General features: G+C 36.5%; 5 protein-coding genes across 5 annotated transcripts; 4 read left to right on the top strand and 1 right to left on the bottom strand.

Moving 5' to 3' along the window:
- The first annotated feature begins 691 nt into the window (after positions 1 to 691).
- Positions 692 to 5,520, top strand: LOC130717263 (formate--tetrahydrofolate ligase). Its single transcript, XM_057567429.1, has 5 exons — positions 692 to 1,020; positions 1,738 to 1,887; positions 2,782 to 3,957; positions 4,189 to 4,335; positions 4,916 to 5,520. The coding sequence occupies exons 1-5, from the start codon at positions 859 to 861 to the stop codon at positions 5,189 to 5,191; spliced, it is 1,911 nt and encodes a 636-aa protein (XP_057423412.1). The 5' UTR covers positions 692 to 858; the 3' UTR covers positions 5,192 to 5,520.
- Positions 5,521 to 6,552: 1,032 nt separating this feature from the next.
- On the top strand, positions 6,553 to 8,884 carry LOC130720038 (protein trichome birefringence-like 1). The gene is made up of 5 exons (XM_057570621.1): positions 6,553 to 7,196; positions 7,415 to 7,607; positions 7,735 to 7,928; positions 8,051 to 8,209; positions 8,533 to 8,884. Exons 1-5 carry the CDS (start codon positions 6,553 to 6,555, stop codon positions 8,882 to 8,884), a joined length of 1,542 nt encoding a protein of 513 aa, XP_057426604.1.
- A 641-nt stretch (positions 8,885 to 9,525) lies between these two features.
- LOC130717005 (transketolase, chloroplastic) lies at positions 9,526 to 13,432 on the bottom strand. Its single transcript, XM_057567087.1, has 7 exons — positions 12,749 to 13,432; positions 12,169 to 12,259; positions 11,974 to 12,079; positions 11,577 to 11,859; positions 11,211 to 11,359; positions 10,967 to 11,120; positions 9,526 to 10,713 (listed from the first exon to the last, which is right to left on the bottom strand). Exons 1-7 carry the CDS (start codon positions 13,244 to 13,246, stop codon positions 9,754 to 9,756), a joined length of 2,241 nt encoding a protein of 746 aa, XP_057423070.1. The 5' UTR covers positions 13,247 to 13,432; the 3' UTR covers positions 9,526 to 9,753.
- Positions 13,433 to 14,416: 984 nt separating this feature from the next.
- Positions 14,417 to 18,822, top strand: LOC130717509 (protoheme IX farnesyltransferase, mitochondrial). Its single transcript, XM_057567755.1, has 7 exons — positions 14,417 to 14,724; positions 15,087 to 15,216; positions 15,807 to 15,944; positions 16,103 to 16,236; positions 17,186 to 17,311; positions 17,435 to 17,538; positions 18,212 to 18,822. Exons 1-7 carry the CDS (start codon positions 14,510 to 14,512, stop codon positions 18,586 to 18,588), a joined length of 1,224 nt encoding a protein of 407 aa, XP_057423738.1. The 5' UTR covers positions 14,417 to 14,509; the 3' UTR covers positions 18,589 to 18,822.
- Positions 18,823 to 19,089: 267 nt separating this feature from the next.
- Positions 19,090 to 23,356, top strand: LOC130717510 (deaminated glutathione amidase, chloroplastic/cytosolic). Its single transcript, XM_057567757.1, has 9 exons — positions 19,090 to 19,440; positions 19,600 to 19,736; positions 20,365 to 20,493; positions 20,724 to 20,782; positions 21,194 to 21,306; positions 21,385 to 21,477; positions 21,798 to 21,900; positions 22,861 to 22,943; positions 23,089 to 23,356. The coding sequence occupies exons 1-9, from the start codon at positions 19,234 to 19,236 to the stop codon at positions 23,128 to 23,130; spliced, it is 966 nt and encodes a 321-aa protein (XP_057423740.1). The 5' UTR covers positions 19,090 to 19,233; the 3' UTR covers positions 23,131 to 23,356.
- The last annotated feature ends 430 nt before the right edge of the window (positions 23,357 to 23,786 follow it).

Raw genomic sequence — 23,786 nt, 5'->3', positions numbered from 1 at the left:
TTCCTATCATATCCTATCAATATTTTGTCCACCTCAAACGCATGATAGGATAAGAATTTATCCTGCTCTAATCATATCCTGTTATTATCCAATCATTTATTTTATCCTGCTTTTATCATATTCTGACCACCAAACAAGTCATTATATTACTTAAATCACATGTTCAACGTAAGATGTAAGACTTAAGACTTTTCGATTAAAAAAAGAACATAAGATTTAAATCGGAGTACAATGTTTAAGTTAGAAAACATGATTTTAGTTAATTACTCGCTTGATTGTAGATATAACCTTTTTGATAGTCATTTATATTGATTATAAAATAAAATAAAATCTTATGAATATGTTATGAGTGTTGGAATTCATCCGCTATAAGAAATTACCTTTTATAAATTAAAAATGCAACGATTCCTTGTGAACATTCCGCATGAGTGATGCACGAGGATTGAATTAATTGATGGCTACTATTTCATCTTCGACCAATCAAATGAATAACTAGGAATAAAAAATTGAGAGGGATAAGATTCATATTTCATAGACAACCAATAAAATACACATCAACAAGTGTAATACTTAGGTCTATTGGTAAGCAAGTTCGATACTAAAATAATGATGAAAGCACGAGTTCGAATATCGGAAAATACATTTGTTGGAAGAGATATACAATCGTGTTCCAATTGGATGATTACATCTAAATTAAACAATTATCAGATTCAACGTGATCACTTTCCGCCCCTCATCCACAAACCGCCACTGGTTTTCTCTCGTATAGGCCAGTGTGAGCCTATTACATCCTCAAATCAAATCAAAACTCTCCAAACAATTCAACACTCACAAATAGCTTTCCTTGACCCAGAAACAATGAGTACCTCAAAAACAGTGAGGAAGCTACAGGTTCTGTCCCCTGTTCCTGCTGACATAGACATTGCTAACTCGGTTGAACCTGTTCATATCTCTGAGATTGCCAAGGACCTTAATCTTAGTCCAAATCACTATGACCTTTATGGAAAATATAAGGCCAAGGTTTGTATTTATTTATCTGTTTATTTTGCTTTGAAGATTTTATTTTTATTAATTTCATTGATGACCAGAAATTGGGTATTCACTCATTCATATGCTTCACTTTCTACTCTTTGGTTTGATGATGGATTAGGAACATAATTACTGGAAAGAGGTTCAGATTTGGATGACATATCTTGGAGAACTTATATGAATTTTGTCATTTTATTTTGATGGCATATGAAAGAGAATATTGGATTAGGATGCTATATAGATTTCAATCATGTGCTAGTTGTTGGGTACACATGAAGTGACCTTAGCTTGGAAGAAGGTTCTTCATATCTCTACCACTTATTACTAATGATCACACTTTTTACATATCCAAACAGTAACAACATCTCACATGCCCCTTATTTTTCTCTTTTTCACTCACTTCATATCACATCATATCATATACCACATCTGTAATTTCTTTCTCTTCTTAATATGAGTGTCTATGTCATATATGTTTTTTTTTGTATTCTATTTGTCTAATGTTTCATAATGGGAGCTAATGCTCTTCCTTCTTTAAGTGACTGAAACCCTTTTCTCCCAAGTAAAGGTGAGATTTGATCCCAGATACAAAAGACTCAATCTGCTGTGTTTGGATATATCTCTTCTTATGGATAATTTTGGCTGATTGCATATATGTGAAACATTCTCAGGGTTGTAGCTTAGCTATCAAGTGATTTGAATTTGCAGGTTTTGTTGTCTGTTCTTGATGAACTGCAAGGATCAGAAGATGGTTATTATGTTGTGGTTGGGGGCATTACTCCAACTCCTCTTGGAGAAGGCAAATCTACTACTACAGTGGGGCTTTGTCAAGCTTTGGGTGCTTACCTTGACAAAAAGGTGGTCTTCTTCTTATCTTTATGGCATTGTGGATTTTTAAAGTTTCTTAACTCTAAACTCAAATCTTTTAAGAAGCTTTAATTTTGTTCCAAAAAGTAATGGCTGCAAACTTTTGATTAGATGCATTGTTAATTGGTAATTACTCAACTGGTCTGAAACCTTTTGGAGCATTATTTATTTATTATGTTATGCCCCACATATTCTTACTCACAAATGCACACCTGATTACAAATTGAGTGTATGGATCTTCTTAGGATATACTTTGCATAGACTTTTTCAGCAGGGTTAAGTGGGTTTATTTTGGAATTTCTAACCATTCTGAACTTATGAGATTGGTTTTGGTGATACCATTCTATGTACTTTATCCAAAAGAAGACAAATGTTCTCACCCTGATTTGAAAGTATTTTCCTATGTTACATTTTTTTTCTCGTGTCATGAGATAACTGCATGTAGGAATTGTTCATTCATGATTTAGTGTGTTCTTGGTTTTCCATTGGGAAACTTCAGAATCAATTCTCATAAAGTAAAATCACTTTTGGATGGCAATATCCATATTCTCGAAATCAATTCTGTGCAGAAGCTAGAGAGAGTAGCTTTTGAGATGGATATAATCAATTATGAGATTTTACAACTGGGTTTCACAACATTGCCCTACGAAAATCACATTTTTCATAATTGTATTCAAACATAAATCACCTACCTCACTTTCAACTCACTTTTACTACAATTAATTTTACTAAAATCAATTTTATCCATAATCATTTGTGACAAAGCTTATACAAACACACACTTAGGTCTTCACTGGTTGTGTGGATCCAATGTTATAATAGAAAACTACCATTTTCATTCATATGTCAAGGTTATGCCAGACTCATGATCTTTCTCTTTTGTAGGTGGTCACCTGCGTTCGTCAACCATCACAAGGACCTACTTTTGGAATCAAAGGAGGTGCAGCTGGTGGTGGTTATAGTCAAGTGATTCCCATGGATGAATTCAATCTTCATCTAACAGGAGATATCCATGCAATAACTGCAGCAAACAATCTTCTAGCTGCTGCAATTGACACCAGATTTTTCCATGAGTCAACACAGTCAGATAAGGCTCTTTTTAACCGGTTATGCCCTCCAAATAAAGAAGGAAAGAGGAGCTTCAATGACGTCATGTTCCGGCGTCTTAAGAAGCTTGGCATTTCAAAGACAAATCCAGATGATCTTACACCAGAAGAAGTAACTAAATTTGCTAGGCTTGATATTGACCCAAATTCTATCACATGGAGAAGGGTAATGGACATCAATGACAGGTTCTTGAGAAAAATCACTGTTGGCCAGGGACCTGATGAGAAGGGAATGGTAAGAGAAACAGGATTTGATATCTCAGTTGCTAGTGAGATCATGGCTGTTTTGGCACTCACAACATCCTTAGCCGATATGCGAGAGAGGCTTGGGAAAATGGTTATTGGAAATAGCAAGAGTGGTGATCCTATAACTGCTGATGATCTTGGTGTTGGAGGCGCTTTAACGGTTTTAATGAAGGATGCCATTCACCCTACCCTTATGCAGACTCTAGAAGGAACTCCTGTTCTTGTTCATGCCGGTCCATTTGCAAATATTGCTCATGGGAATTCTTCTATTGTGGCTGATAAGATTGCTCTAAAGTTGGTGGGAAAAGGTGGATTTGTTGTTACTGAAGCTGGTTTTGGTGCTGATATTGGAACTGAAAAGTTTATGAACATTAAGTGCCGATACAGCGGCTTGACACCTCAGTGTGCGATTGTCGTCGCAACAATAAGGGCGCTGAAAATGCATGGCGGAGGGCCTGCAGTTGTTGCTGGAAAACCTCTTGACCATGCGTATTTGACTGAAAATGTTGCTCTGGTTGAGGCTGGATGTGTGAATATGGCACGACACATAGTGAACACAAAAGCTTATGGCATGAATGTTGTAGTTGCTATCAACAAGTTTTCTACTGACACTGAAGCTGAGTTGAATGCGGTTCGAAATGCTGCCTTAGCTGCTGGTGCTTATGATGCTGTGATTTGTTCCCATCATGCTCATGGTGGCAAAGGAGCAGTAAGTTCATGCACTACAAGTGTCATAACTATTTTTTACCCTGGCACAAAGGAATATGATTTTGAATTATAACAAGAATTAACATAACCACAAGTGATTGTGTTGGTTCTATCCCTCACTAAATTCCTCTCCAAAACCAATGACAAGACTCTCCAATCTTCCCGATTATAGCCTATCATCTCTCACTTTCTAACTAATTCCCTAACCTAACATGTGTTTTGTCATGATCAGGTTGACCTGGGCATTGCAGTTCAAAAAGCTTGTGAGAATGTGGCACAGCCATTGAAGTTCCTATATCCTCTGGAACTGGGTATAAAAGAGAAAATAGAGGCAATAGCAAAGTCATATGGAGCCAGTGGGGTTGAATTTTCAGAGCAGGTGATCTCATCTCTTATATAGTTATCACAGTCTACTTAATCACAGTATTACCCCCTTTCTTTTACTAGCCATATGGAAAATTGTTCTATTTGAGAGGAAGTGCATGCTTTGAAATTCTTCTACAATTGATTCTAAAGGAAAAATCAATTTTTGGGAGAAGCTTCCAGTTGTCATAATTGATTTTGATGAAAAAGAAGTTGATCTAAGTACGCTAGAAAGGGAGGGAGTAAAATCAGGGGGAGGATATGAAATCCTCCAAAGATGCAAAGCTTATCTACAACAAAAAACATGCAGAGTCTCCCTTCATTAGAGATAACAAAATCACATGAAGTAACCATGAATAGAACTCTAAGAGAACTCATATACATAATTTTTATCCTATAGGCCAAGAAACATCCTTAAAATTGAGAACCCATAAAACTGCACATTGCACAAAGTTTTAGTCTATTTGTTTAAAAAAAATCCATTATAAGTTTAAAGATCTACCTATTATTGCAAACAGAAATTTTCTTCTCTCTCTATTTTGTAACTGATTAATAAACACCCTTTTTTACTACCTGATTGGCTTTCACATAACCAGGCTGAAAAGCAGATTGAGATGTATACCAAGCAAGGATTTTCAGGGCTTCCAATCTGCATGGCGAAGACTCAGTACTCTTTCTCTGACAACGCTGCTGCGAAGGGAGCTCCCAGTGGGTTTATCTTACCAATAAGGGATGTAAGAGCTAGTATTGGAGCTGGATTCATATACCCTTTAGTTGGAACAATGAGTACTATGCCAGGCCTTCCAACAAGGCCATGCTTCTATGACATTGATCTTGACACAGCAACTGGAAAAGTCATTGGTCTTTCTTAAAACCTCAAGTGGCTCTCACATTACCACTTGCAATAGCTTCATGGATGCTATTACATACCCCTTTACGAAGTTCATGAATGTCACAGTAACATGTTCCTCCTTCTATGTTTGCTTGGTGGGGTGATCTGTATGCATCGAATAAGTATTTGAGGAGAAATTGTAGTTTGTTGTGAGAATTCTTTTTTCAGCAAAAACCTTTCTCCCTTTTACATTTTCTTACTAAAATGTTGTTTTTACTTTTTATTAAGGAGGAAGGAAGAGAACAGGAAAAAAGACTAGTGATATTTATCTCTATTTCTAATAAGCGTAATTAATATGGTGTTTGGTCATGTGCTTGAGAGCTTCATAATCACTTCAGGGAGAAGTTACGGGGTGGCTTCTCGAGTTACTGAGCTTTGGATTGTATGCTCACCGTTAATCCAAAGTACGAGAAATTGGAGTTTTCTTTGAAAAAGTGTTTCAAGGGCCCTATAAATGAGAGAACATTTGTACAAGTATCATATATAGATACTCGAAGAATACATACACTCCATATACACCAAATTCAAACCCTATGCTACATGACCAATAATTTAGATTAGACCTAACTCTACTAAAAAAACGAGCTTAGTGGTGAGGATTGCTTTACCTTCTCAAGCCATACTCTCACATCCAAGGTTGGACATTTAGAACGTGAAATTTACACGATTGTCACCGATTTATTAGTGACTCGATGAACGAATCACCAAATTCGAATTTGAGTTAGACCTAAATGATGGTGATTGTCTTACACTATATATGAACTCATTTGCTCATATGTGAAACTTCTCAAAAGATGTAGAAAATATAACTGCAGAGGATTCATATTGGTCTAGATCAAGATTCTCTCAATTATAAGTTTATGACAAAACACATTTTCTTTTTTCAGTTATTTATTGAAACCTAACTAACATTTTCATGATATACTAGAAGTGTGTTACATATTTCATTTATGAAAAGTGATTCTTGTATCTAAGAAACGAAACATGAGATGATAATGTCTTTTTGTATGTCTTGTTGTAAATAACAGAAAAAAACGTTTGCCATGCATATATGCACTTAGATCCCCAATCTACGGCATGAACAAAATTCCTCCGTCTCCTCCTTTCTTCTCTCATTTCTAACTTGAATCACACTAGTCTTCTCTCTTCTCTTCCCTTGCTCTCTCCAAAAATAGCACAACAACATCGTTTCTCCCATAATTTTCCTTTTGCTCCATCCCATGATCTTCTTGTGTTTGCAGAAAGAACAAACAAGTTATGTTTTAAAAGCCAAAAACAGAGTATTACAGAAAATAGAGCATTATATCTTAGTGGCACCGTTCACTGACAAGATCAGATTCAATGCGCTTCCCTGTTTCATTAGCTTCTGTTTTCCTATTTTCTCCTTGTTTGTTCATGCTGTTCCTCATTCTGAATCCTTCTAGCTACCAAAGATACAATCCTTCTACCACTAATGCCAGCACTATTCATGAAATTTCACGTGAAGAAGAAGAAATTTCCTCTGTAGTGAATGAAGATGTATATGCCAGTGTCAGTTCTAAGCATGGTGCAGAAAATGATCATGGGGTTGGGGATTCTAGTTCTTCCTCTCATAAAACAGGTTTTTCACAAAATGGTGCGCACTCATCAGATGATAGAACAAAACCAGATGATGGGGTTGTGAAAAAGGAAGGTTCTCTGCTCACACCAAAACCAAGTGATAGAACAAAACCGCCAAAAAAAAAGCCTCTTCTTACCTCACCAAATGCTAGAAAGGGTACACGAAATGTGAAGCGGAGTCAACATGGGAAGAAGCGCTTGAGGAAGAAAAGGAAGACAAAGTGTGATGTGTTTGAAGGGTCATGGGTTAGAGATGATTCATATCCACTTTACAAAGCAGGGTCATGTCCCCATATTGATGAGCCTTTCGACTGTTTTGTCAATGGAAGGAGTGATAATTTGTATGAGAAGTTCCGTTGGCAGCCCAAAAATTGCAAATTGCCAAGGTACTTTCTGATGAATTCACAGTATATGTAGGAAGCAACAAAACGGTTGAAAGTATGAGAAGGTAGCTATTATCCCAGTTTCATATTTCTAGACTTCAGTTATAGCTAGTTATGTATGTTTCTTCTACTTGTAGCTATGAGAAGATTGAGAGAGATGAATTATGTTTTTGTCTTGTTGTACCTTTTGGTTGTAATTCTAGTGAGATGAACATGTGCAGGTTAAATGCTAGCAACATGTTGGAAATGCTGAGAGGAAAACGTGTAGCCTTTGTTGGTGATTCCCTCAATAGGAATATGTGGGAATCTCTGGTTTGTATTCTTGGAAATTCAGTGGAAGATAAGAGCAGAATGTTTGAAGCTTCTGGTAGAGAAGAGTTTCGGACAGAGGATTCTTACTCATTTATCTTCAAAGTATGTGATATGTTAAGAAATTAATTGTAGCCTTTTGTTTGGATGGGTTGAGCTTCAATTTCTAAGAGCTAGAATAATGTTAGTGATCAGGTTGATACTAAGTGCTACTTTGTTAATGTCTGAACAGGATTACAATTGTTCAATTGAGTTCTTCCGTTCACCGTTTCTTGTTCAAGAGTGGAGGATTCCAGACCAGAAAGGATCAGCTACAGAAATACTTCGTCTTGACTTGGTTGAGAGATCTTGTGATAAGTACAAAAATGCTGATGTTGTGATCTTCAACACAGGTCACTGGTGGACTCATGATAAAACAAATGGAGGGTAATGCTGCTTTTTTGGTGTTGCATTTCTAGTTCCCCAGATATCTTTTTAATTAAAATTATGAAAATTTGGAGGTTGGAATGTGGAAGATTTAGATGACAATGTTTTAAGCAACCTTGCAGGAAGGAATACTATCAAGAAGGAGATCATATCCTTGGACAATTGAATGTTGAGAAGGCATTTCATAAAGCTTTGTTGACATGGGCAAAGTGGGTGGATACTAATATTGATCCTCAGAAAACTATAGTTGTCTTTAGGGCTTTTGCTCCTGCTCACTTCACGTAAGCATTTTGTTTAGTAAATGCTTTGGATTTCACACACTATATAGGTCTCATTTGAAAGAACTTTTTTGAACTTATCTTATAATATAAATATTTATGCACAAAGCTGCTTATGTAAATAGTTTATGACCTATCTACCTATTGTCTAAGCTAATTTTTATAAATTGCTCATATTAGCTTATGAATAAGCAATTATACATACGTATAACATATTTTGAGCTTATTTTATTAAGCTTTTCAATAGGTTTATAATTTCCATAAGCACTTGATTAAAATGTATATGTTTACTGAAACATATTCATAATCATCTTTTTTTGCTACAGGGGTGGAGAGTGGAACTCAGGTGGTCAGTGTGACAATGAGAGAGAACCCATGAAAAATGAGTCTAATTTATCAGAAAATCCTCCAATGATGAGGACCATAGAGTCAGTAGTTAAGAGCATGAAAATTCCAGTCTTCTACTTGAACATCACCAAAATGACTGATTTACGGCATGATGCTCACCCTTCCTTGTACAGACACATGAATATGACAGAAGAGTCAAAAAAATATATGCTCACACACCAGGATTGTAGCCATTGGTGTCTTCCTGGTGTTCCTGACTTGTGGAATGAAATAGTGTATGCTCACCTTTTACATAGCATGAAAAGAAACAAGGGCAAACCCCAAAAATAATTTTTGATTCATTGATGAAGCGTACATAATAGTAGCATAGAGTTCATATTATTTTTGTGATTTAATCAGTTCATAGATTTGGATAACCAGGTTGTGTAATTATTTCAATCTTCATTACGAAAAAAAATAAAACATGTTCGAACGATTTCATTTAAGTTTATCTTATAGTAGAAACGCTTATGCAAGTCTTTGGAAAATCATGTGTAACTAGTTAATGATATACCTAAAAGCAGTTTTAAGTTTATTTTCATAAGATAAGTGTTTATGCCCACCTTTAACATATTTCAGCTTATTTCAATCTTACGAATAAGCACATTTGAGATAAACTCTTAATGCCATAATTGCTTAATTGAGTGTTTACCCACACACTTATTCTTCTATTCGAATTCATTCTCTAAAATCTAGATGAGGATCAATGAATTCAAGGAAGTTTTTTTATATTAAGGCAGTTACTAGCCCTAGCTTTTCAGAGAAACAATATAGCAATGATTTTAATTACACCAGATCCTTTGGAAAGAAAAAGAAAGAAAAAAGAATTGGAGAAGGATATAATTCTTCAAAGAAGCCATAATTGATTGGACTTAAAATCAGTGCTGGAGTGAGGATCATTGAATTCAACTACATCAAGGTGCAAACTCACATGCCAAAGTAGTTGTTACAAATTCATTCAACTTCATTAGTTCATCTCATCCTTTACACGATGTTGCTACTCTGAGAATCACATGCAAGAGCAATCTAACCGTCCTTATTGTGGCTACAATGGCATCTCAAGAAACCATTCTTGTAATAGTAACGCAAAGCCACCTTTGAAACCCACAAGTTTTGCATGAAAAAGAAAGAAAGAAAAAAAAAATAGAACCTCAATAGATCTAAGAAACTTCTTTGGCAGCAGCAATAACAGCTTCCTTGGTGATACCGAACTCCTTATATATTTTTCCTGCTGGAGCACTTGCTCCGAATCGATCAATGCCTATGGCTTTTCCTTTGCTTCCAACAAGCTTATGCCAACCAAAGGTTGATGCTGCCTCAATGCTAACTCTAGCTGTCACAGCAGCAGGGAGAACACTCTCCTTGTATTCATCTGACTGGTCATCAAAAAGTTCCCAGCTAACAAAAGAAACAACTCTAACAGTTTTTCCTTCCTTCCTTAGATCCTCACCAGCAGCGGCGGCAATTTCCAACTCAGAACCAGTGCTCAGCAAGATCACATCAGGCTTGTTACCTGATGAGTTGTCTGAAATGATGTAGCCACCCTTTTCAACTCCTTCAATAGAAGTTCCCGGAAGCTGGGGTAACTTTTGCCGAGAAAGGGCAAGGATTGAGGGTCTCTTCTTGTTAAGCACGGCAACTTTGTATGATCCGGCAGTTTCATTACCATCAGCCGGACGAAGCATCAAAACATTCGGCATTGCCCGGAAGCTTGCCAAGTGCTCTATTGGCTGATGAGTTGGTCCATCCTCTCCAAGTCCAATTGAATCATGAGTCATAACATAGATAACTCCAGCTTCGGACAGCGCCGAAATCCTTATGGCGGCTCTCATGTAGTCAGTGAAGACAAAGAAAGTTGCACAATATGGAATGAATCCAGGGCTGTGAAGAGCAATACCATTGCAGATTGCTCCCATTCCGTGCTCTCTAACACCAAATCGAACATTGCGCTCTTCTGGGGTATCCTTTTGGAAATCTCCATAACTTTTCAACAAGGTCATGTTGGAAGAAGCAAGATCTGCACTGCCACCAATCAGACCAGGGAGAACCTTAGCAAGGGCATTTAGATTTTGCTGAGACAGATTTCTTGTAGCATCACCAGGGTTTTCTGGAGTGTATGTCTGAAAGATGAAATCAAATTGGAAATGTGATCAATATTCCAGAAACTATTAGTGGAGGACGGGTTTACTTATCTTAAAACTTTGAAGCAGAAGTGTGATGAAGAAGATGCAATTAACATGCCAATTAACATGAATTTTAACACCCTTTTGCGTAAAATTCATGATAAATTTGGATCGGACATAATGTAAACTACTGGGGAGATACCTCAAGACAAAGATAAGAAGAAGCCTAAAAGTTTGGCACTTTACTCACCGGGAGTGCTTTCTCCCAACCAGCAGGTAATACACCAGTAATAATAGATTTTAGCTCTTCAGCATCCTCCTTGTATTTCTTCTCATATTCAGCAAACTTAGCATTCCACTCAGCTTCAAGTGCAGCACCCTCAGGGACATGGCGACTCCAATGCCTGTAGAATGTTAAATGAGTTTCATTCAAGATCATGAAAATTTCAGTTGACTAACAGGAAACAGAACATTTAACCACCCAAAATGCATACTTTTTAACTTCTTCTGGCACATGGAAAGGTTCATGTGGCCATCCAAGATTCTTCCTAGTAGCATCCACTTCTTTAGCACCCAATGCACTTCCATGAACACTGTATGAATTAGCCTTGTTTGGAGAACCAAATCCAATGGTAGTGGTTACCTGTGAAAAAATAATCACAATGAAATATGATATGACCAACAAATAAGCTGAATAAAACAGATATAAACAATAAAAAAAACACATAAAAATGGTTTAGTTTCATTCTTGCAGTACTCATGTTATTGTTTGTTAAGCTACTTCGACTAGTATGATAAAGTCAAACATCAGATGGATTGGATAAATCCATTTACTGGAAGCTCCATTTCATGTCACTAACCTTGATCAGGGTAGGTTTGTCTTTGACAGCCTTTGCTTCCTTAATGGCTGCACGAATCTCATCGTACCCAGTATTTCCATTCTTTACCCAAATTACATGCCACCCAAGTGCCTCAAAACGTTTATCAACATTCTCAGTGAATGCAATTTCAGTGTCACCATCAATGGAAATGTGGTTGTCATCATATAAAGCAATAAGCTTCCCTAGACCCCAGTGGCCAGCAAGTGAGCATGCTTCATTCGATATTCCCTCCATTTGACAACCATCACCCAATATAACATACCTGGAGGCAAAAGATAAGAAAAATCTCATTAGTAAACACCAAGAAAGCAAGGCATTACAAGTGCACAGATCACAATGTAGATAGAGGGCCGGGAACAAGATGCAGTTAGCTTACGTGTAATGGTCAACAATCTCACTGTCAGGCTTGTTAAATCGTGCAGCCAAGTGCTTCTCAGCAAGTGCCAATCCAACGCCGTTGGCAATGCCCTGACCCAGAGGACCTAAACAAAACAAGAGGATAATTGGGATAACAAAACATAGCCAAAAAGGGGTCATACTCGTGGTAACATAAACTAAAGAGATATCAGACCTGTGGTCACTTCAATTCCATATGTCTCAAAATTCTCAGGATGCCCAGGAGTTTTGCTTCCCCACTGACGGAATTCCTTCAAGTCCTCTTCCTATTATTTCACCACAGCACAATAAATTCAGCTTAATGAAGATCCCACAGCTATATTTTCATAAAAAGTCATAATAAACATTTTGATAGGTATATATCACAACACATCTCACCAAAACAGATATAAAACAATGTCACACATTTAAAAGGATTCATTCAAAACAGTTTCACCAATCAAAGTAAATGAAATTATTTGCATCTAAAACAAAACAACAATGTTACATCATTAATAATGCAGATGGCATGAATATCACAACTAATTGAAAACTGACATCCTTACAATTCTTTGCATGTTTCATTCCCATGACAGCTTTTCATTAAAAAAGTAAAGCCCGGATTTAGATTCTCACAGATCCAGCTTCTCTCTCTTTATAATCAATTATAAAACCCATATATTACTCATAAAAACTTCTCCCCAAAATTGATTCTATGCATTAATCCCAACCAAACCAGCAGTAAATAGATAAAGACAAGGAAAAGGACAATTCACCTTGACACTGTCATATCCAGCAAGGTGAAGCAGAGCATACTGGAGCATGCATCCATGGCCAGCAGAGAGAACAAACCTGTCACGGTTGAACCAAGAAGGGTTCTTAGGATTGTACCTCATGATCTCATCATAGAGAATATGACCCATCGGAGCACAACCCATAGGTAAACCCGGGTGACCGGAATTGGCCTTCTCAACAGCATCAATGGAGAGAAACCGAATGGTGTTAACAGATTTCTCCACCAGAGAAACCTCAGCGGTCTTGTCAAGTGTCTCAACAGCAGTGGCACGAACCATGGTGGAGGTGGTAGTTCCACCAACCCTTCTGCGTGAAGGGGTAGCAGCATGTTTGCATGAAGAATGCGATTTCAAACCAGAGAATGCAGGGAAAGAATTGGAGAGTGCAACACGATCAGAGGAAGAAGAAGAAGAGTTGAAGCCACCGTGAAGATTCACAGCAAGTGCTTGTGATAAGTGAAGGGAAGAAGAAGAAGCCATAGTTTGTTAGTGAAGAAGTGGATTCAGAAGATGAAGATGAAGAAGAAGACACACCACAGTGATAGTGGTATAGTGGTAGTTAGTTGGTAGCTATTGATATTATCTGTATCTGATCCAAAGAATGATTTGTAGCTGCGGTCCACATGAAGTGGAAAATCTCAGCCTATGCTTCTTGCTATCTATCTTTCTTTCCTACACACTTTCTTTATCTACCTCTCAATTTTTTTGCCAATGTACCTAAAGATCAATCAATATTATGATAATTTATTTTATCATTTTAATAATATATAAGGATATTCGAATCTTCTTCTTTCTGGTTTTATTACCTTTTTCTTTTTGAAGAGAAAACAACGGGCTCATGTTTTTTTGTAGAGAAATGGATAAAGGAGGATAAATATGCTTAATACATAACATGACATGTATTGTACACTAGAGTGAGGAAGATTGCATGTGAACCATAGGCTCAAAATATGAAAAATATATGTGTGAGCCACCCAAAGAAGATCAAGGAGAGTAGCCTATATTATTCTCATGTCAAATCTTATATAGTTATCACATAAATTAGTTTAAGACAATTTTTATAGCATTTTAAACATATAAATTTGTATAAAGATTTTATCATATAAATTTATTTACATATAGTTTTGTAACTTGTTTAAATACTTAAAATTCTTAAATAAACTCTGTTAGATTAGGACTTTTAGAAGTGAAATATTGACTAGTCATTAACATGGCATACTTAACCTTGAGTTCATGAGATTGACTACACTCATTATTTTAGAAACTTCAAACGGTCAGTCCTAATATAAATTCACATAAGAAAGTACGAAAGGATGAAAGACATAGAAAATGGTGCAAGGGTTGAAAGAGTGAAGTTTATACAAATTACCACAATGAAATGTTCTATGGAGCATAATAGTCAGTATTTATACATGAGTGAGTACTAAATTGATGTTAAATATATTGTGCAGTATTGAATCACATTTAAGTTGGATCATGAGAATTGTTTTTTTTTTAATAATGACAAGTGATGGTATGATTTTCACATGACCAAGTCTTTACTCAGTTATGACCAAAAACAGCATATACATATTTGAGAGCCCAATAGGCCCATTTCTTCCCAAAGTCAGAACAAACAAGTCATTGGTTATTGACCAAAAAAAAAAAAAAAAAAAACAAGTCATTGGTTGTTTTGCTTTTGGTCTCTCTCCTGTTCTTCTCTTCTCTTCTCTTCCATCATCGTGATCACAATTCACCATCATCATGATGCTGAGGAGGAAGTGTTTCACCTCCTTCTGTTCTTCAAAACTCTTCAATCTTCCTTCCAATTTCCGCTCCTCCTCCTCTTCTTCCTCTTCGAATCCACATCTCTCAGCTCTCCATCTCTCACCTTCACCGCCCAAAGCCGCCACCGATCTCGTCTCCCTCACCCGCCACTATGGAACCTGCTATTGGGAGCTCTCCAAGGCCCGTCTCAGGTTTCACTATAAAAACCACTTGTTTTTCTTATTCATTGATATTCCTTTACATGATGTAGATTTTGGTTATACTACTATTTCATTCGTTTGTATGCTCTGAGTCTGACCCATGTTTTTATCATGCTATTGCTATTATTACTTTGTGGAATTCAATGATTGTTCATTACACTTCAATTTTCATTTTCCTCTGTTCTTTTTAGCTTCTAGGGCTGGTTAAGGGTAAATAGTAGATGATACCCTTTTCACTTTTCCACAGGATTTATCATGCTAAAATTTCTGTTCAATTTTGGTTCTTGTTGTTAACTTGTTATCATACTAAAACACAAAGCATTTTAAGTAACCCATTTCTAACTCCATTTCAGCATGCTTGTGGTTGCTACATCTGGGACTGGATTTGTATTGGGGAGTACTAGTGCTGTTGATTTGTCTGGACTTTCTTGGACTTGCTTGGGTACCATGATGGTTTCTGCATCTGCTAGCTCTTTGAATCAGGTTCGTTGGTTCTCGAGGAGAAGCTTCTCTCATTATTTGTTTCTTTTCTTTCTTTTTTGATGCCTCTGTTTTAATCATGTAGAATGATGATTTTTTTTCCCGTCCTTTTAGAGTTGCTTAGCACATTTCTCTACCTCTTTCTTCCCCTTTTAACTACATGTCCATTCACATCTCTGTCTTACCTTCGATGGCGGACACATTTATGTGGGTGTAGTTGTAATGAAAAAAATAATTAGTGTGAGACACTATATTCAATGTTATGGAATGGAAATTCCATTCCAAGCCTTGATACCACAGAATAGGATCATGTATTCACCATTCTCACCGGCTGGTTGGAAATTGATGATTGAGACAAGTAAAGAAAGAGGAGGGAGGGAGGATGTCTGTATGAGCGAAGGCAAATAATAAACTGAACCTTATCACTCTCTTTGGTTATGTGATTGTTTGGAAAATTGAATATATTGTTATTGGCTAAAGGTCTTTTAATTAGACTTGTTCTGAAGTATGTGTTTTTTATTCCTACTACTGTTTTGTGCGCCTCTTAGATTCCCAATCATTGTAAGGTCTATTCAATTTTGTGTCTTCTTTAGGTTTTTGAGACCAATAATGATGCCAAAATGAAGAGAACATGTCAAAGGCCACTGCCCTCCGGACGAATTTCAATACCTCATGCAGTCGCCTGGGCATCCTCTGTGGGTTTAGGTGGCACGGCTCTGCTAGCAACACAGGTAGTAAAACAAATTTGCTTACTTCATAGATAGTATGTTTTTCTGGTGTAAATCTTAAACCTTCAAATGTATATCTACTGGATTGACCATCTTACCAAATGTTTGGTGTGCTTGAGTTGAGGGACTAACATTCTAGCTTTATGACAAGGTTGTTCCAGACTAATATGTTAGCTGCTGGGCTTGCTGCTTCCAACCTGGTTCTGTATGCATTTGTATATACTCCCTTGAAGCAGATTCATCCTGTAAATACATGGGTGGGGGCTATTGTCGGTGCTATTCCACCACTTTTGGGGTAAATTGTTTACAAGTTTTCTTTTGACCCTCTATGTTTGGAAAATCCCATAATGTTTGAGAGGTATATTTAAGTATTGTTTAATCATTCAGCCATGTGAAATGGAAACTCACTTTGAAGTTAAGCTGTTACACACTAGATGTTAATAGAAGAGTAGGATTATGGGCAACATAAAATAATCTAGCCCTTTCAAAAGCTCAACAAGGACAAACAATGAAAATGTTTTCCAGTCCTTGTTTTGCTACCCCAGTTTTCATATTTGTATGAGGAAATTAAGAAAAAAAATTAGGTATATTTCTTTTTCTATTGTTTAGTTAGCGATGTTCCAGCATCTTGTGTCATCTTGCCTTATCTTATGTAAAGGAGCTCACGTTCCGAAATGAGAGTCATGTTACTGTGTCAATCCCCTCTTATGTTGAGGAGTCCTGAATGTCTGTATGCACATGAACCCACATATTAGTTCACACAGACTGTTATTTATATTGATTTTGACTGCTTGATATCAATTATATCTCTTAATATACTTCTTATTGTGGTAGGAATATCAATACTTTTTGTGCTATTGCTGTCATTTTATTTAAGTCGAGTTTCCATTATCCGAGATGGTTTTTATTTAACTGATGTATTGGCCTTCTATTGCTCAAAGTGTTGTTATAATTGGCCAAGATTTCTCACAAATTTTATCCTTCACTTTGCGTTGTCTGTCTCTCTACTCATTCGTTGAGCGTAACATAGTATTCTAAGTCGAAAGGGTTAATGAGTGAAATGCTGAAAGAATATATAATACAACACCCAGATCTTCTAGATCTAGATTAAATTCTTTTGGAGTTGAATTTGTCCATTTTCTTCCATACACTCATCCTTTTACTCCATTCTCCATGTGTATAGGACTATAGGCTCGTGCATGTATGTTTCTACAGTCTCTCACTTTCCTGTTGTTGATTTTCAGTTGGGCTGCAGCTTCTGGCGATATTTCACTAAACGGGTGGATTCTTCCAGCTGCTTTGTATTTCTGGCAGCTACCACATTTTATGGCCCTTGCCTATATGTGCCGAGATGACTATGCTGCAGGAGGGTATGTTCATATATCTTCCTTTATGGTGAAAAAATAGTTTCATAAAACTATTCTCCTTTAATTACCAGTTGTCCAAGTCGATATTGTTTGCTTATTGACATTCTCGTGCGTTGCAAAATTTAGGTTTAAGATGTACTCTCTTGCTGATGCATCTGGGCGGAGAACAGCATTGGTGGCTTTGAGGAACTCTATATATCTAATACCTTTGGGGTTCTTGGCCTATGATTGTGAGTAGATGTTTTCTTCTTCTACTAGAAATACTTTATTGAATATTTCTTTTTCTTGAGAATTTTTATCTTAGTTATCTTGTGCAAGTCTTGAATACATACTTTGATAGGATTTCTTAATATGATTGCCTGTGCAATTTATGTAGTTGTATGAATTTTTAATAATAGAATTAAAATTTAATAGTTTTAACCAAATCATTCTACGGCTTCCAAGTTCCTGAATTTCAAGCCTCCTATCGCTCGTGTCCCCGAAGGATAGCTCTAGTGGTAAGAGTTGGAGAACATATGGGTTGGGGAGGGGAAATTTGGCCGATCAAAAAAAAGTCAGAGGCAACAACTAAGAATAAATTGAGTTTGTTTTGTTTTGTCAATAATGTTTGTTGCCATTGTCTTGGCCAAACAATATAAGACCATGTTCATGTTATTGTGTTAGTAGAAGACATTTATGTAGCAGCTGGTAGCCTGGTACTCAGAACCTTTATTTTATATATGTAAAGTTTATTCATAAGACTGTTTGAAATAGTGATATGCACTCATCATTTAAATTAGATTTCAGTAAGTGTCAACTGAAATGAGGTGAGAAGTTTTTCAGTTTCCATTTAATATGAAAAAGAAGTGCATGTTTTGGCCACAAGGTGAATTTTGAGACTCTTGTTTCTGCTTGTTTCTACAGGGGGTATGACTACTGGATGGTTTTGTCTTGAGTCCACTGTACTTACACTTGCAATAAGCGCTGCAGCATTTTCATTCTATAGAGACCGTACTAAAGAAAAAGCTAGGAGAATGTTCCATGCCAGTCTTCTCTATCTCCCTGTGTTTATGTCTGGGCTTCTAGTTCACCGTCGTTCCGATAACCAACAATTCTTGGAAGAAAATGCAAAGGGTTTTGTGAAATTTTCGTCATCTTTGGAAACTTCAGAGCTGGATGATGAAAATGGTGACAAAAAGATCAAGAGTAGGCGTCCATTTCAAGCACGTTCACCTGTAGCATATGCCTCTATTGCACCTTTCCCCTTTTTGCCTGCTCCTTCATATGACTACTCCATATAATATCTATCATTTGTCCAGATTTTGTATGATTCTACGTTATCTTATCAAGTTTTGTTTGGTAGATTTGATATATTCATTGAAATGGTATTTCTCATGGAAGGGTTAAGCCATGAGGCATGAAGTATGTTTTGTTCCGCATGGAAAATTGTACAAGCATCGGTGATCTTAACTAAATAAATCATTGTTTGTTTCTTGAATGATGTATACAATACACAATTAATTTTTTCTTTCTTATTGTAAGTTTCATCCGTCTCCTTATCAAGGTTAATACAGGAATAGGATTCTTTCCTGTGATTCTGTGACTGTTTATGGGTAGGAAAAGATGCATGAAAACGTCCCAAAGCCAAAACAAACATAAAAAAATAAAACTGCAAATTGTTCCATTTTTCTCGACAATACAGAACATCCATAAGAGAATCTTTCTACAGGAAGGTCTTGACCTCAATAAAACACCTATAAAAAATCATAAGACTAATCATAGGCGAATGAGCCCCCACTTAGCAAGTCAATCCGCAGCATCATTCCTCTTCGGGTGATAAAAAACCACTTTTGACCTGTGCAAAAATCATTGACCTTTGTGTCTGCCACGTGGAAGGCGATAAGGAAGGCGAGGCAAACTACGTTTGGAAAGAATCCTATTCAATCATGAAATGTAACATGTTGTCTCTGTCACTGAATCCAATCACTAGATTCAAGTCTCACACTCCTTCCATTCCCTTATCGTTGCGTGCTTCTCTCTCCGGCGCCGCCGAGTCAATCATGGCCACTAACTCAGTCCGAGTTGCCGCGGCTCAGATGACATCCATCAACGACCTTGCTGCCAATTTCACCACATGCTCTCGTCTTGTAAAAGTATTCTCTTTTCTTCCTGAAATCCCCATTTTACATCGTTAATCCTATCTGGGCTCCCTTAATTGTTCACAATTTGTGTTTTTTTCATGTTGTTTTCTCATCAATCGATGCCTTTTGTGTTCTTACACTGACCCATGAGGTCTCTTGTTTGTTGCAAAGGAAGCAGCATTAGCTGGAGCTAAATTGCTTTGCTTTCCTGAAGCATTCTCCTTTGTGGGTGCTAAGGATGGGGACAGTGTTAGAGTTGCAGAACCTTTGGATGGACCAATTATGGAGAAATACTGCTCTTTGGCCAGGTGTTTAAGCACTGTGTTCCTTTTCTTGTTGCCTTATCCTTTATCATCATAGATTGACAATTTTTGTTGGCTTAATTGCACTTTAATTTTGGTCCCTATTGATTTACAGTTGCTTGATTTTGGTTTTTATAGTTTCAGTTGCTCCAAGTTAGTCCCTCTACTTCAAAATTGAACAAATATGATCCAGATATTAATTTGTCATCTAACATTAACGTAAAAAGTTGATGTAGATCAAAAAAATTATGTGGATGACATATATAAGACGATTTATGTCACTCTACGAGTAAAAAATTGTGATATTTACTCAATATTGAAAGTAGAGGGACTTAGTTAGATCAACTTAAAATATAAGAACCGCAATCATGCATTTCCGAAACTATATGGACCAAAAATGTAATGAAGCCACTGTTTTATAGATGACATATGACATGTTTGGTTCAGCAGTGGGAAGCCCCTATGATCATTTTTGGCTTTAGTTTGTGCACCACCACGGATCCACACATGCTAATAGCTGCTGTTTTTATATTGGAGACATCACTCAGTTCATATTGATTTTGAATTCTGTGCAAAATGCCAATAAAGATGTCTTTAATCATGTGAATAAACTATGTCTTCTGATGCACTGCAGAGACTCCAGCATTTGGTTGTCACTTGGAGGCTTCCAGGAAAAAGGACCTGATCCTGAACACTTGTTCAATACCCATGTTATAGTAGACGACACAGGGAAAATTATAAGCACTTATAAAAAGATACACCTGTAAGATGATTGACTTGAAGTGAATTTATCTCCTTTAGACATAGTTTTGGGTCTAGTATCATACTGCTTTGAATGTTGTATATAGTTGCAAGTTTGCAACACAGATACAAGGATATAGTAGGAGCATGAGATTAAAGAATAGGGAGAAGTCGTTTATCAAATCAAAATTTATTTCTTTATTTTTATCTGATATGGTTTTATAAATAATTGTGATATTATTCAATTTGAAGGTTTGATGTAGATGTTCCTGGTGGAAGGGTATATAAAGAAAGTAGTTTTACAGAAGCAGGTAGGATTTTACTCTTCACAAGAAAGAATATTTTCCCCACCAAAATATAAACTCAGTGAATAGGATTTCAGTTTAACTTCATTTTAACTTGTTCACTCGCACACACGTTATTAGAGAATATGAGGATCAGTTGAAGTTATGACATGCCTGCATCCACTAAGAAACAACAAAAAAAGGAGATAATTAGTATTATTTTTAGTGATTCAGTTGGTATTTCCCATGATTTACTTTTCATTACATTGTATCCGATACCTCTTTTTTCTATTTCATTTCCTTTTACTGAAAATGCAGAGCTGCAATTTTTCTTTATTTTTTTGTTGGAGAGGGATGGACAGAGAAGATAAGCACTCAAATATCAAATGAAGGATAATGTTTTCATGTGAAAAACTTCTATCTTGGTGATGTTTTCAGGCAAGGATATCGTTGCAGTAGACAGTCCTATTGGGCGTTTGGGCCTCAGTGTTTGTTATGATTTGAGATTTCCAGAACTTTACCAATTGTTACGTTTCCAACATGGAGCGCAGGTATTAAATGGAAAATTTTCTTTTCTGTTTAGAATAGGTTGTTTAGAATCTAAAATTCTGTTGTGTTTTACAATCTAGGTACTATTGGTGCCTGCAGCGTTCACTAAAGTGACTGGTGAAGCACATTGGGAGATTCTTCTTCGTGCTCGTGCAATTGAGAGTCAGTGCTATGTATGCATTCAGTTTTTCATCTAGTGATACTTCCCCTCTACCTCTTTTCCCATATTTTTGTCATCCCCAACTGACGTATGTTTAGTTTATAATCACCTGACACTGGTCATATCAAATTCTTTCACTAGCCCAACCTCGTGCATATTTGGGCTAACTTTCAATTGTGGATAATTTTCAAAGTTATGGGCTTGTTTTTCATTGTTATGTATTTGAAATGAATAGAACAAATTTATTAAGAAAGCTTTGTGAGCAAATTTATTTCAACTATTTTCTTCTTTGCCACTTATTTTTTAGGAATGGTTTGATGAATGCATTATCAGGTCATAGCTGCTGCACAAGCTGGCATACATAATGAAAAAAGAGAAAGCTATGGTGACACTTTAATTATTGATCCATGGGGGACAGTTGTTAGTCGATTACCAGGTAAGAAACTTGATACTTCCCCACTTCATTGAGCTTCTTGAGAAGTCTAGCATTGACTAGAGATATGGCTAAATGAGTCTTTATAAAGGGTAGAGGCGTAGAGCAACTCTCATCCCTTAGCTAGCATTTGAGGTAGAGTTAGGCAAATTCTAAGATGGTATCAGACCCTATCCTAGACCCGCTTATTGGAGACCACCCATATATGGGTCACCCGTAGATGTTTAGATGTCCAGCGCTGGGTGTAATGGGGTGTGTTGAGAAGTCTCCATTGACTAGAGATATGGCGAAATAAGTCTTAGGTAGATAAACCATCACCCCTAACCTAGCTTTTGAGGTAGAGTTAGAGCTAATCAGAACTTAAGGAGAGCTATTTTATTGAAATCAGAACTCCACTATCTATAATTTATTCAATTTCATTCCTAGTTTTGTTTCTTCCTTCTTATTGCTTTGGTAGTTTAAGTTGAGGGACCTTTCACAACTTAAGGACTCATACCTTACTGTTGTCATAAAAATATAATGTGTTGCAAACATGTGAAAGAAGACGCGGGAAAATGGCAACTTAAATAATTTTCTAATTGTATTTGGGATTTATGGATCTAACCTTATGATTGTCAAAATAGTCTTCTTTCATACCTGAAAAATATTATATATAGGATCATATATATGAGCTATGGCCTCAAGTGATTGAGATATGGTGTAAGTGATTTAGGAGAAGCATCATTTTGCTTGGATTTTCTTACATTGGGGGTTTTTGGGGGTTGCTTTCATTGTCTCTTGGAGTTTTAAGCTTTTATGAGTACATTAAAATTTTCTGTTCTGCTATGATACAATTTTTCACTCTTCTTTGTGATTCAAATTATGCATTGCTTTTGCTTGCTGTGGTTTATTGTATTACCATTTTTTGTGAGTTGAAACCGTAATTTACTGGCTTCCTTGGTTGGTTCTATTTTTCGGTTTCAGATCGTTCGTCTACAGGCTTTGCAGTAGCTGATATTGATTTATCATTGGTTGATTCAGTAAGAGAGAAGATGCCAATTGCTAAGGTAATTAATTGTTTGTAATACCTGGTATCGATGATCTTTCTTGTGGAAAAAAAAATGTCTATGCTCGTTGCTAGCATTTTTTTTTCAGCTTTACTCTTTCTTAACTCCTATTTCCTTATGTATACATCTATCTCTTTGATTTCAGCAAAGGAAGCCAATTGACTTCTGGAAAGCTGCGTCTCTATAGTTCTTATTTGGACAAGTCAAGAAGGGATAGTCTAATTTATATATTTGATGGGGCTTTTCTATGTACCAAAATAAAAATATAGGACCTCCATGTTAGATTTCCCTGAGGATGGTGTCTGCAATTGTGATTTTAAGGTCCATGCTTGCTGTATTCTATATCTGTAAATCATTTGTGCATGCTACATAGTAGATATTATTTTCAATAAATTGAGGTTAGACTTATTGCATCCAAATTGCTTTCTATGCATATCGTATTGTGATTTAATCTTGATAAATGATCAACATGTTTGGATCCACTTTTGGAATCACTTCTCACCAAACGTGAAAACTCTAAACACGCAATATCATTAATACTAAAAAACGTTTCTCTGACAAAACAAAGAATTAAGATCTTTCACCTTATTCAACTAAAATGATAACACATGCTCTGAAAATACATGCTCATTTATGTTTTGTTATCCATGTTTTTTAAACTGAGAAAACTGTTAATTCACACTACTTCTATAAAAAAGAGAGCAGAATATCATCCAATAAACGCTTCGAGTCGGAAGGTGGGCTTTTTGGGGAAAAACGCTTCGAGTCGAAAGGTGGGCTTTTTTGGGCAAAGGCCTAAAAGGGTTTCTGAACCCCTAAAGGGGTTTTACCCCTAAAGGGTTT

This window comes from Lotus japonicus, chromosome 5 (genome assembly GCF_012489685.1).
Source record: "Lotus japonicus ecotype B-129 chromosome 5, LjGifu_v1.2".
In the NCBI taxonomy this organism is placed as follows: domain Eukaryota; kingdom Viridiplantae; phylum Streptophyta; class Magnoliopsida; order Fabales; family Fabaceae; genus Lotus; species Lotus japonicus.
This window is presented reverse-complemented; position numbering and strand designations above follow the sequence as displayed.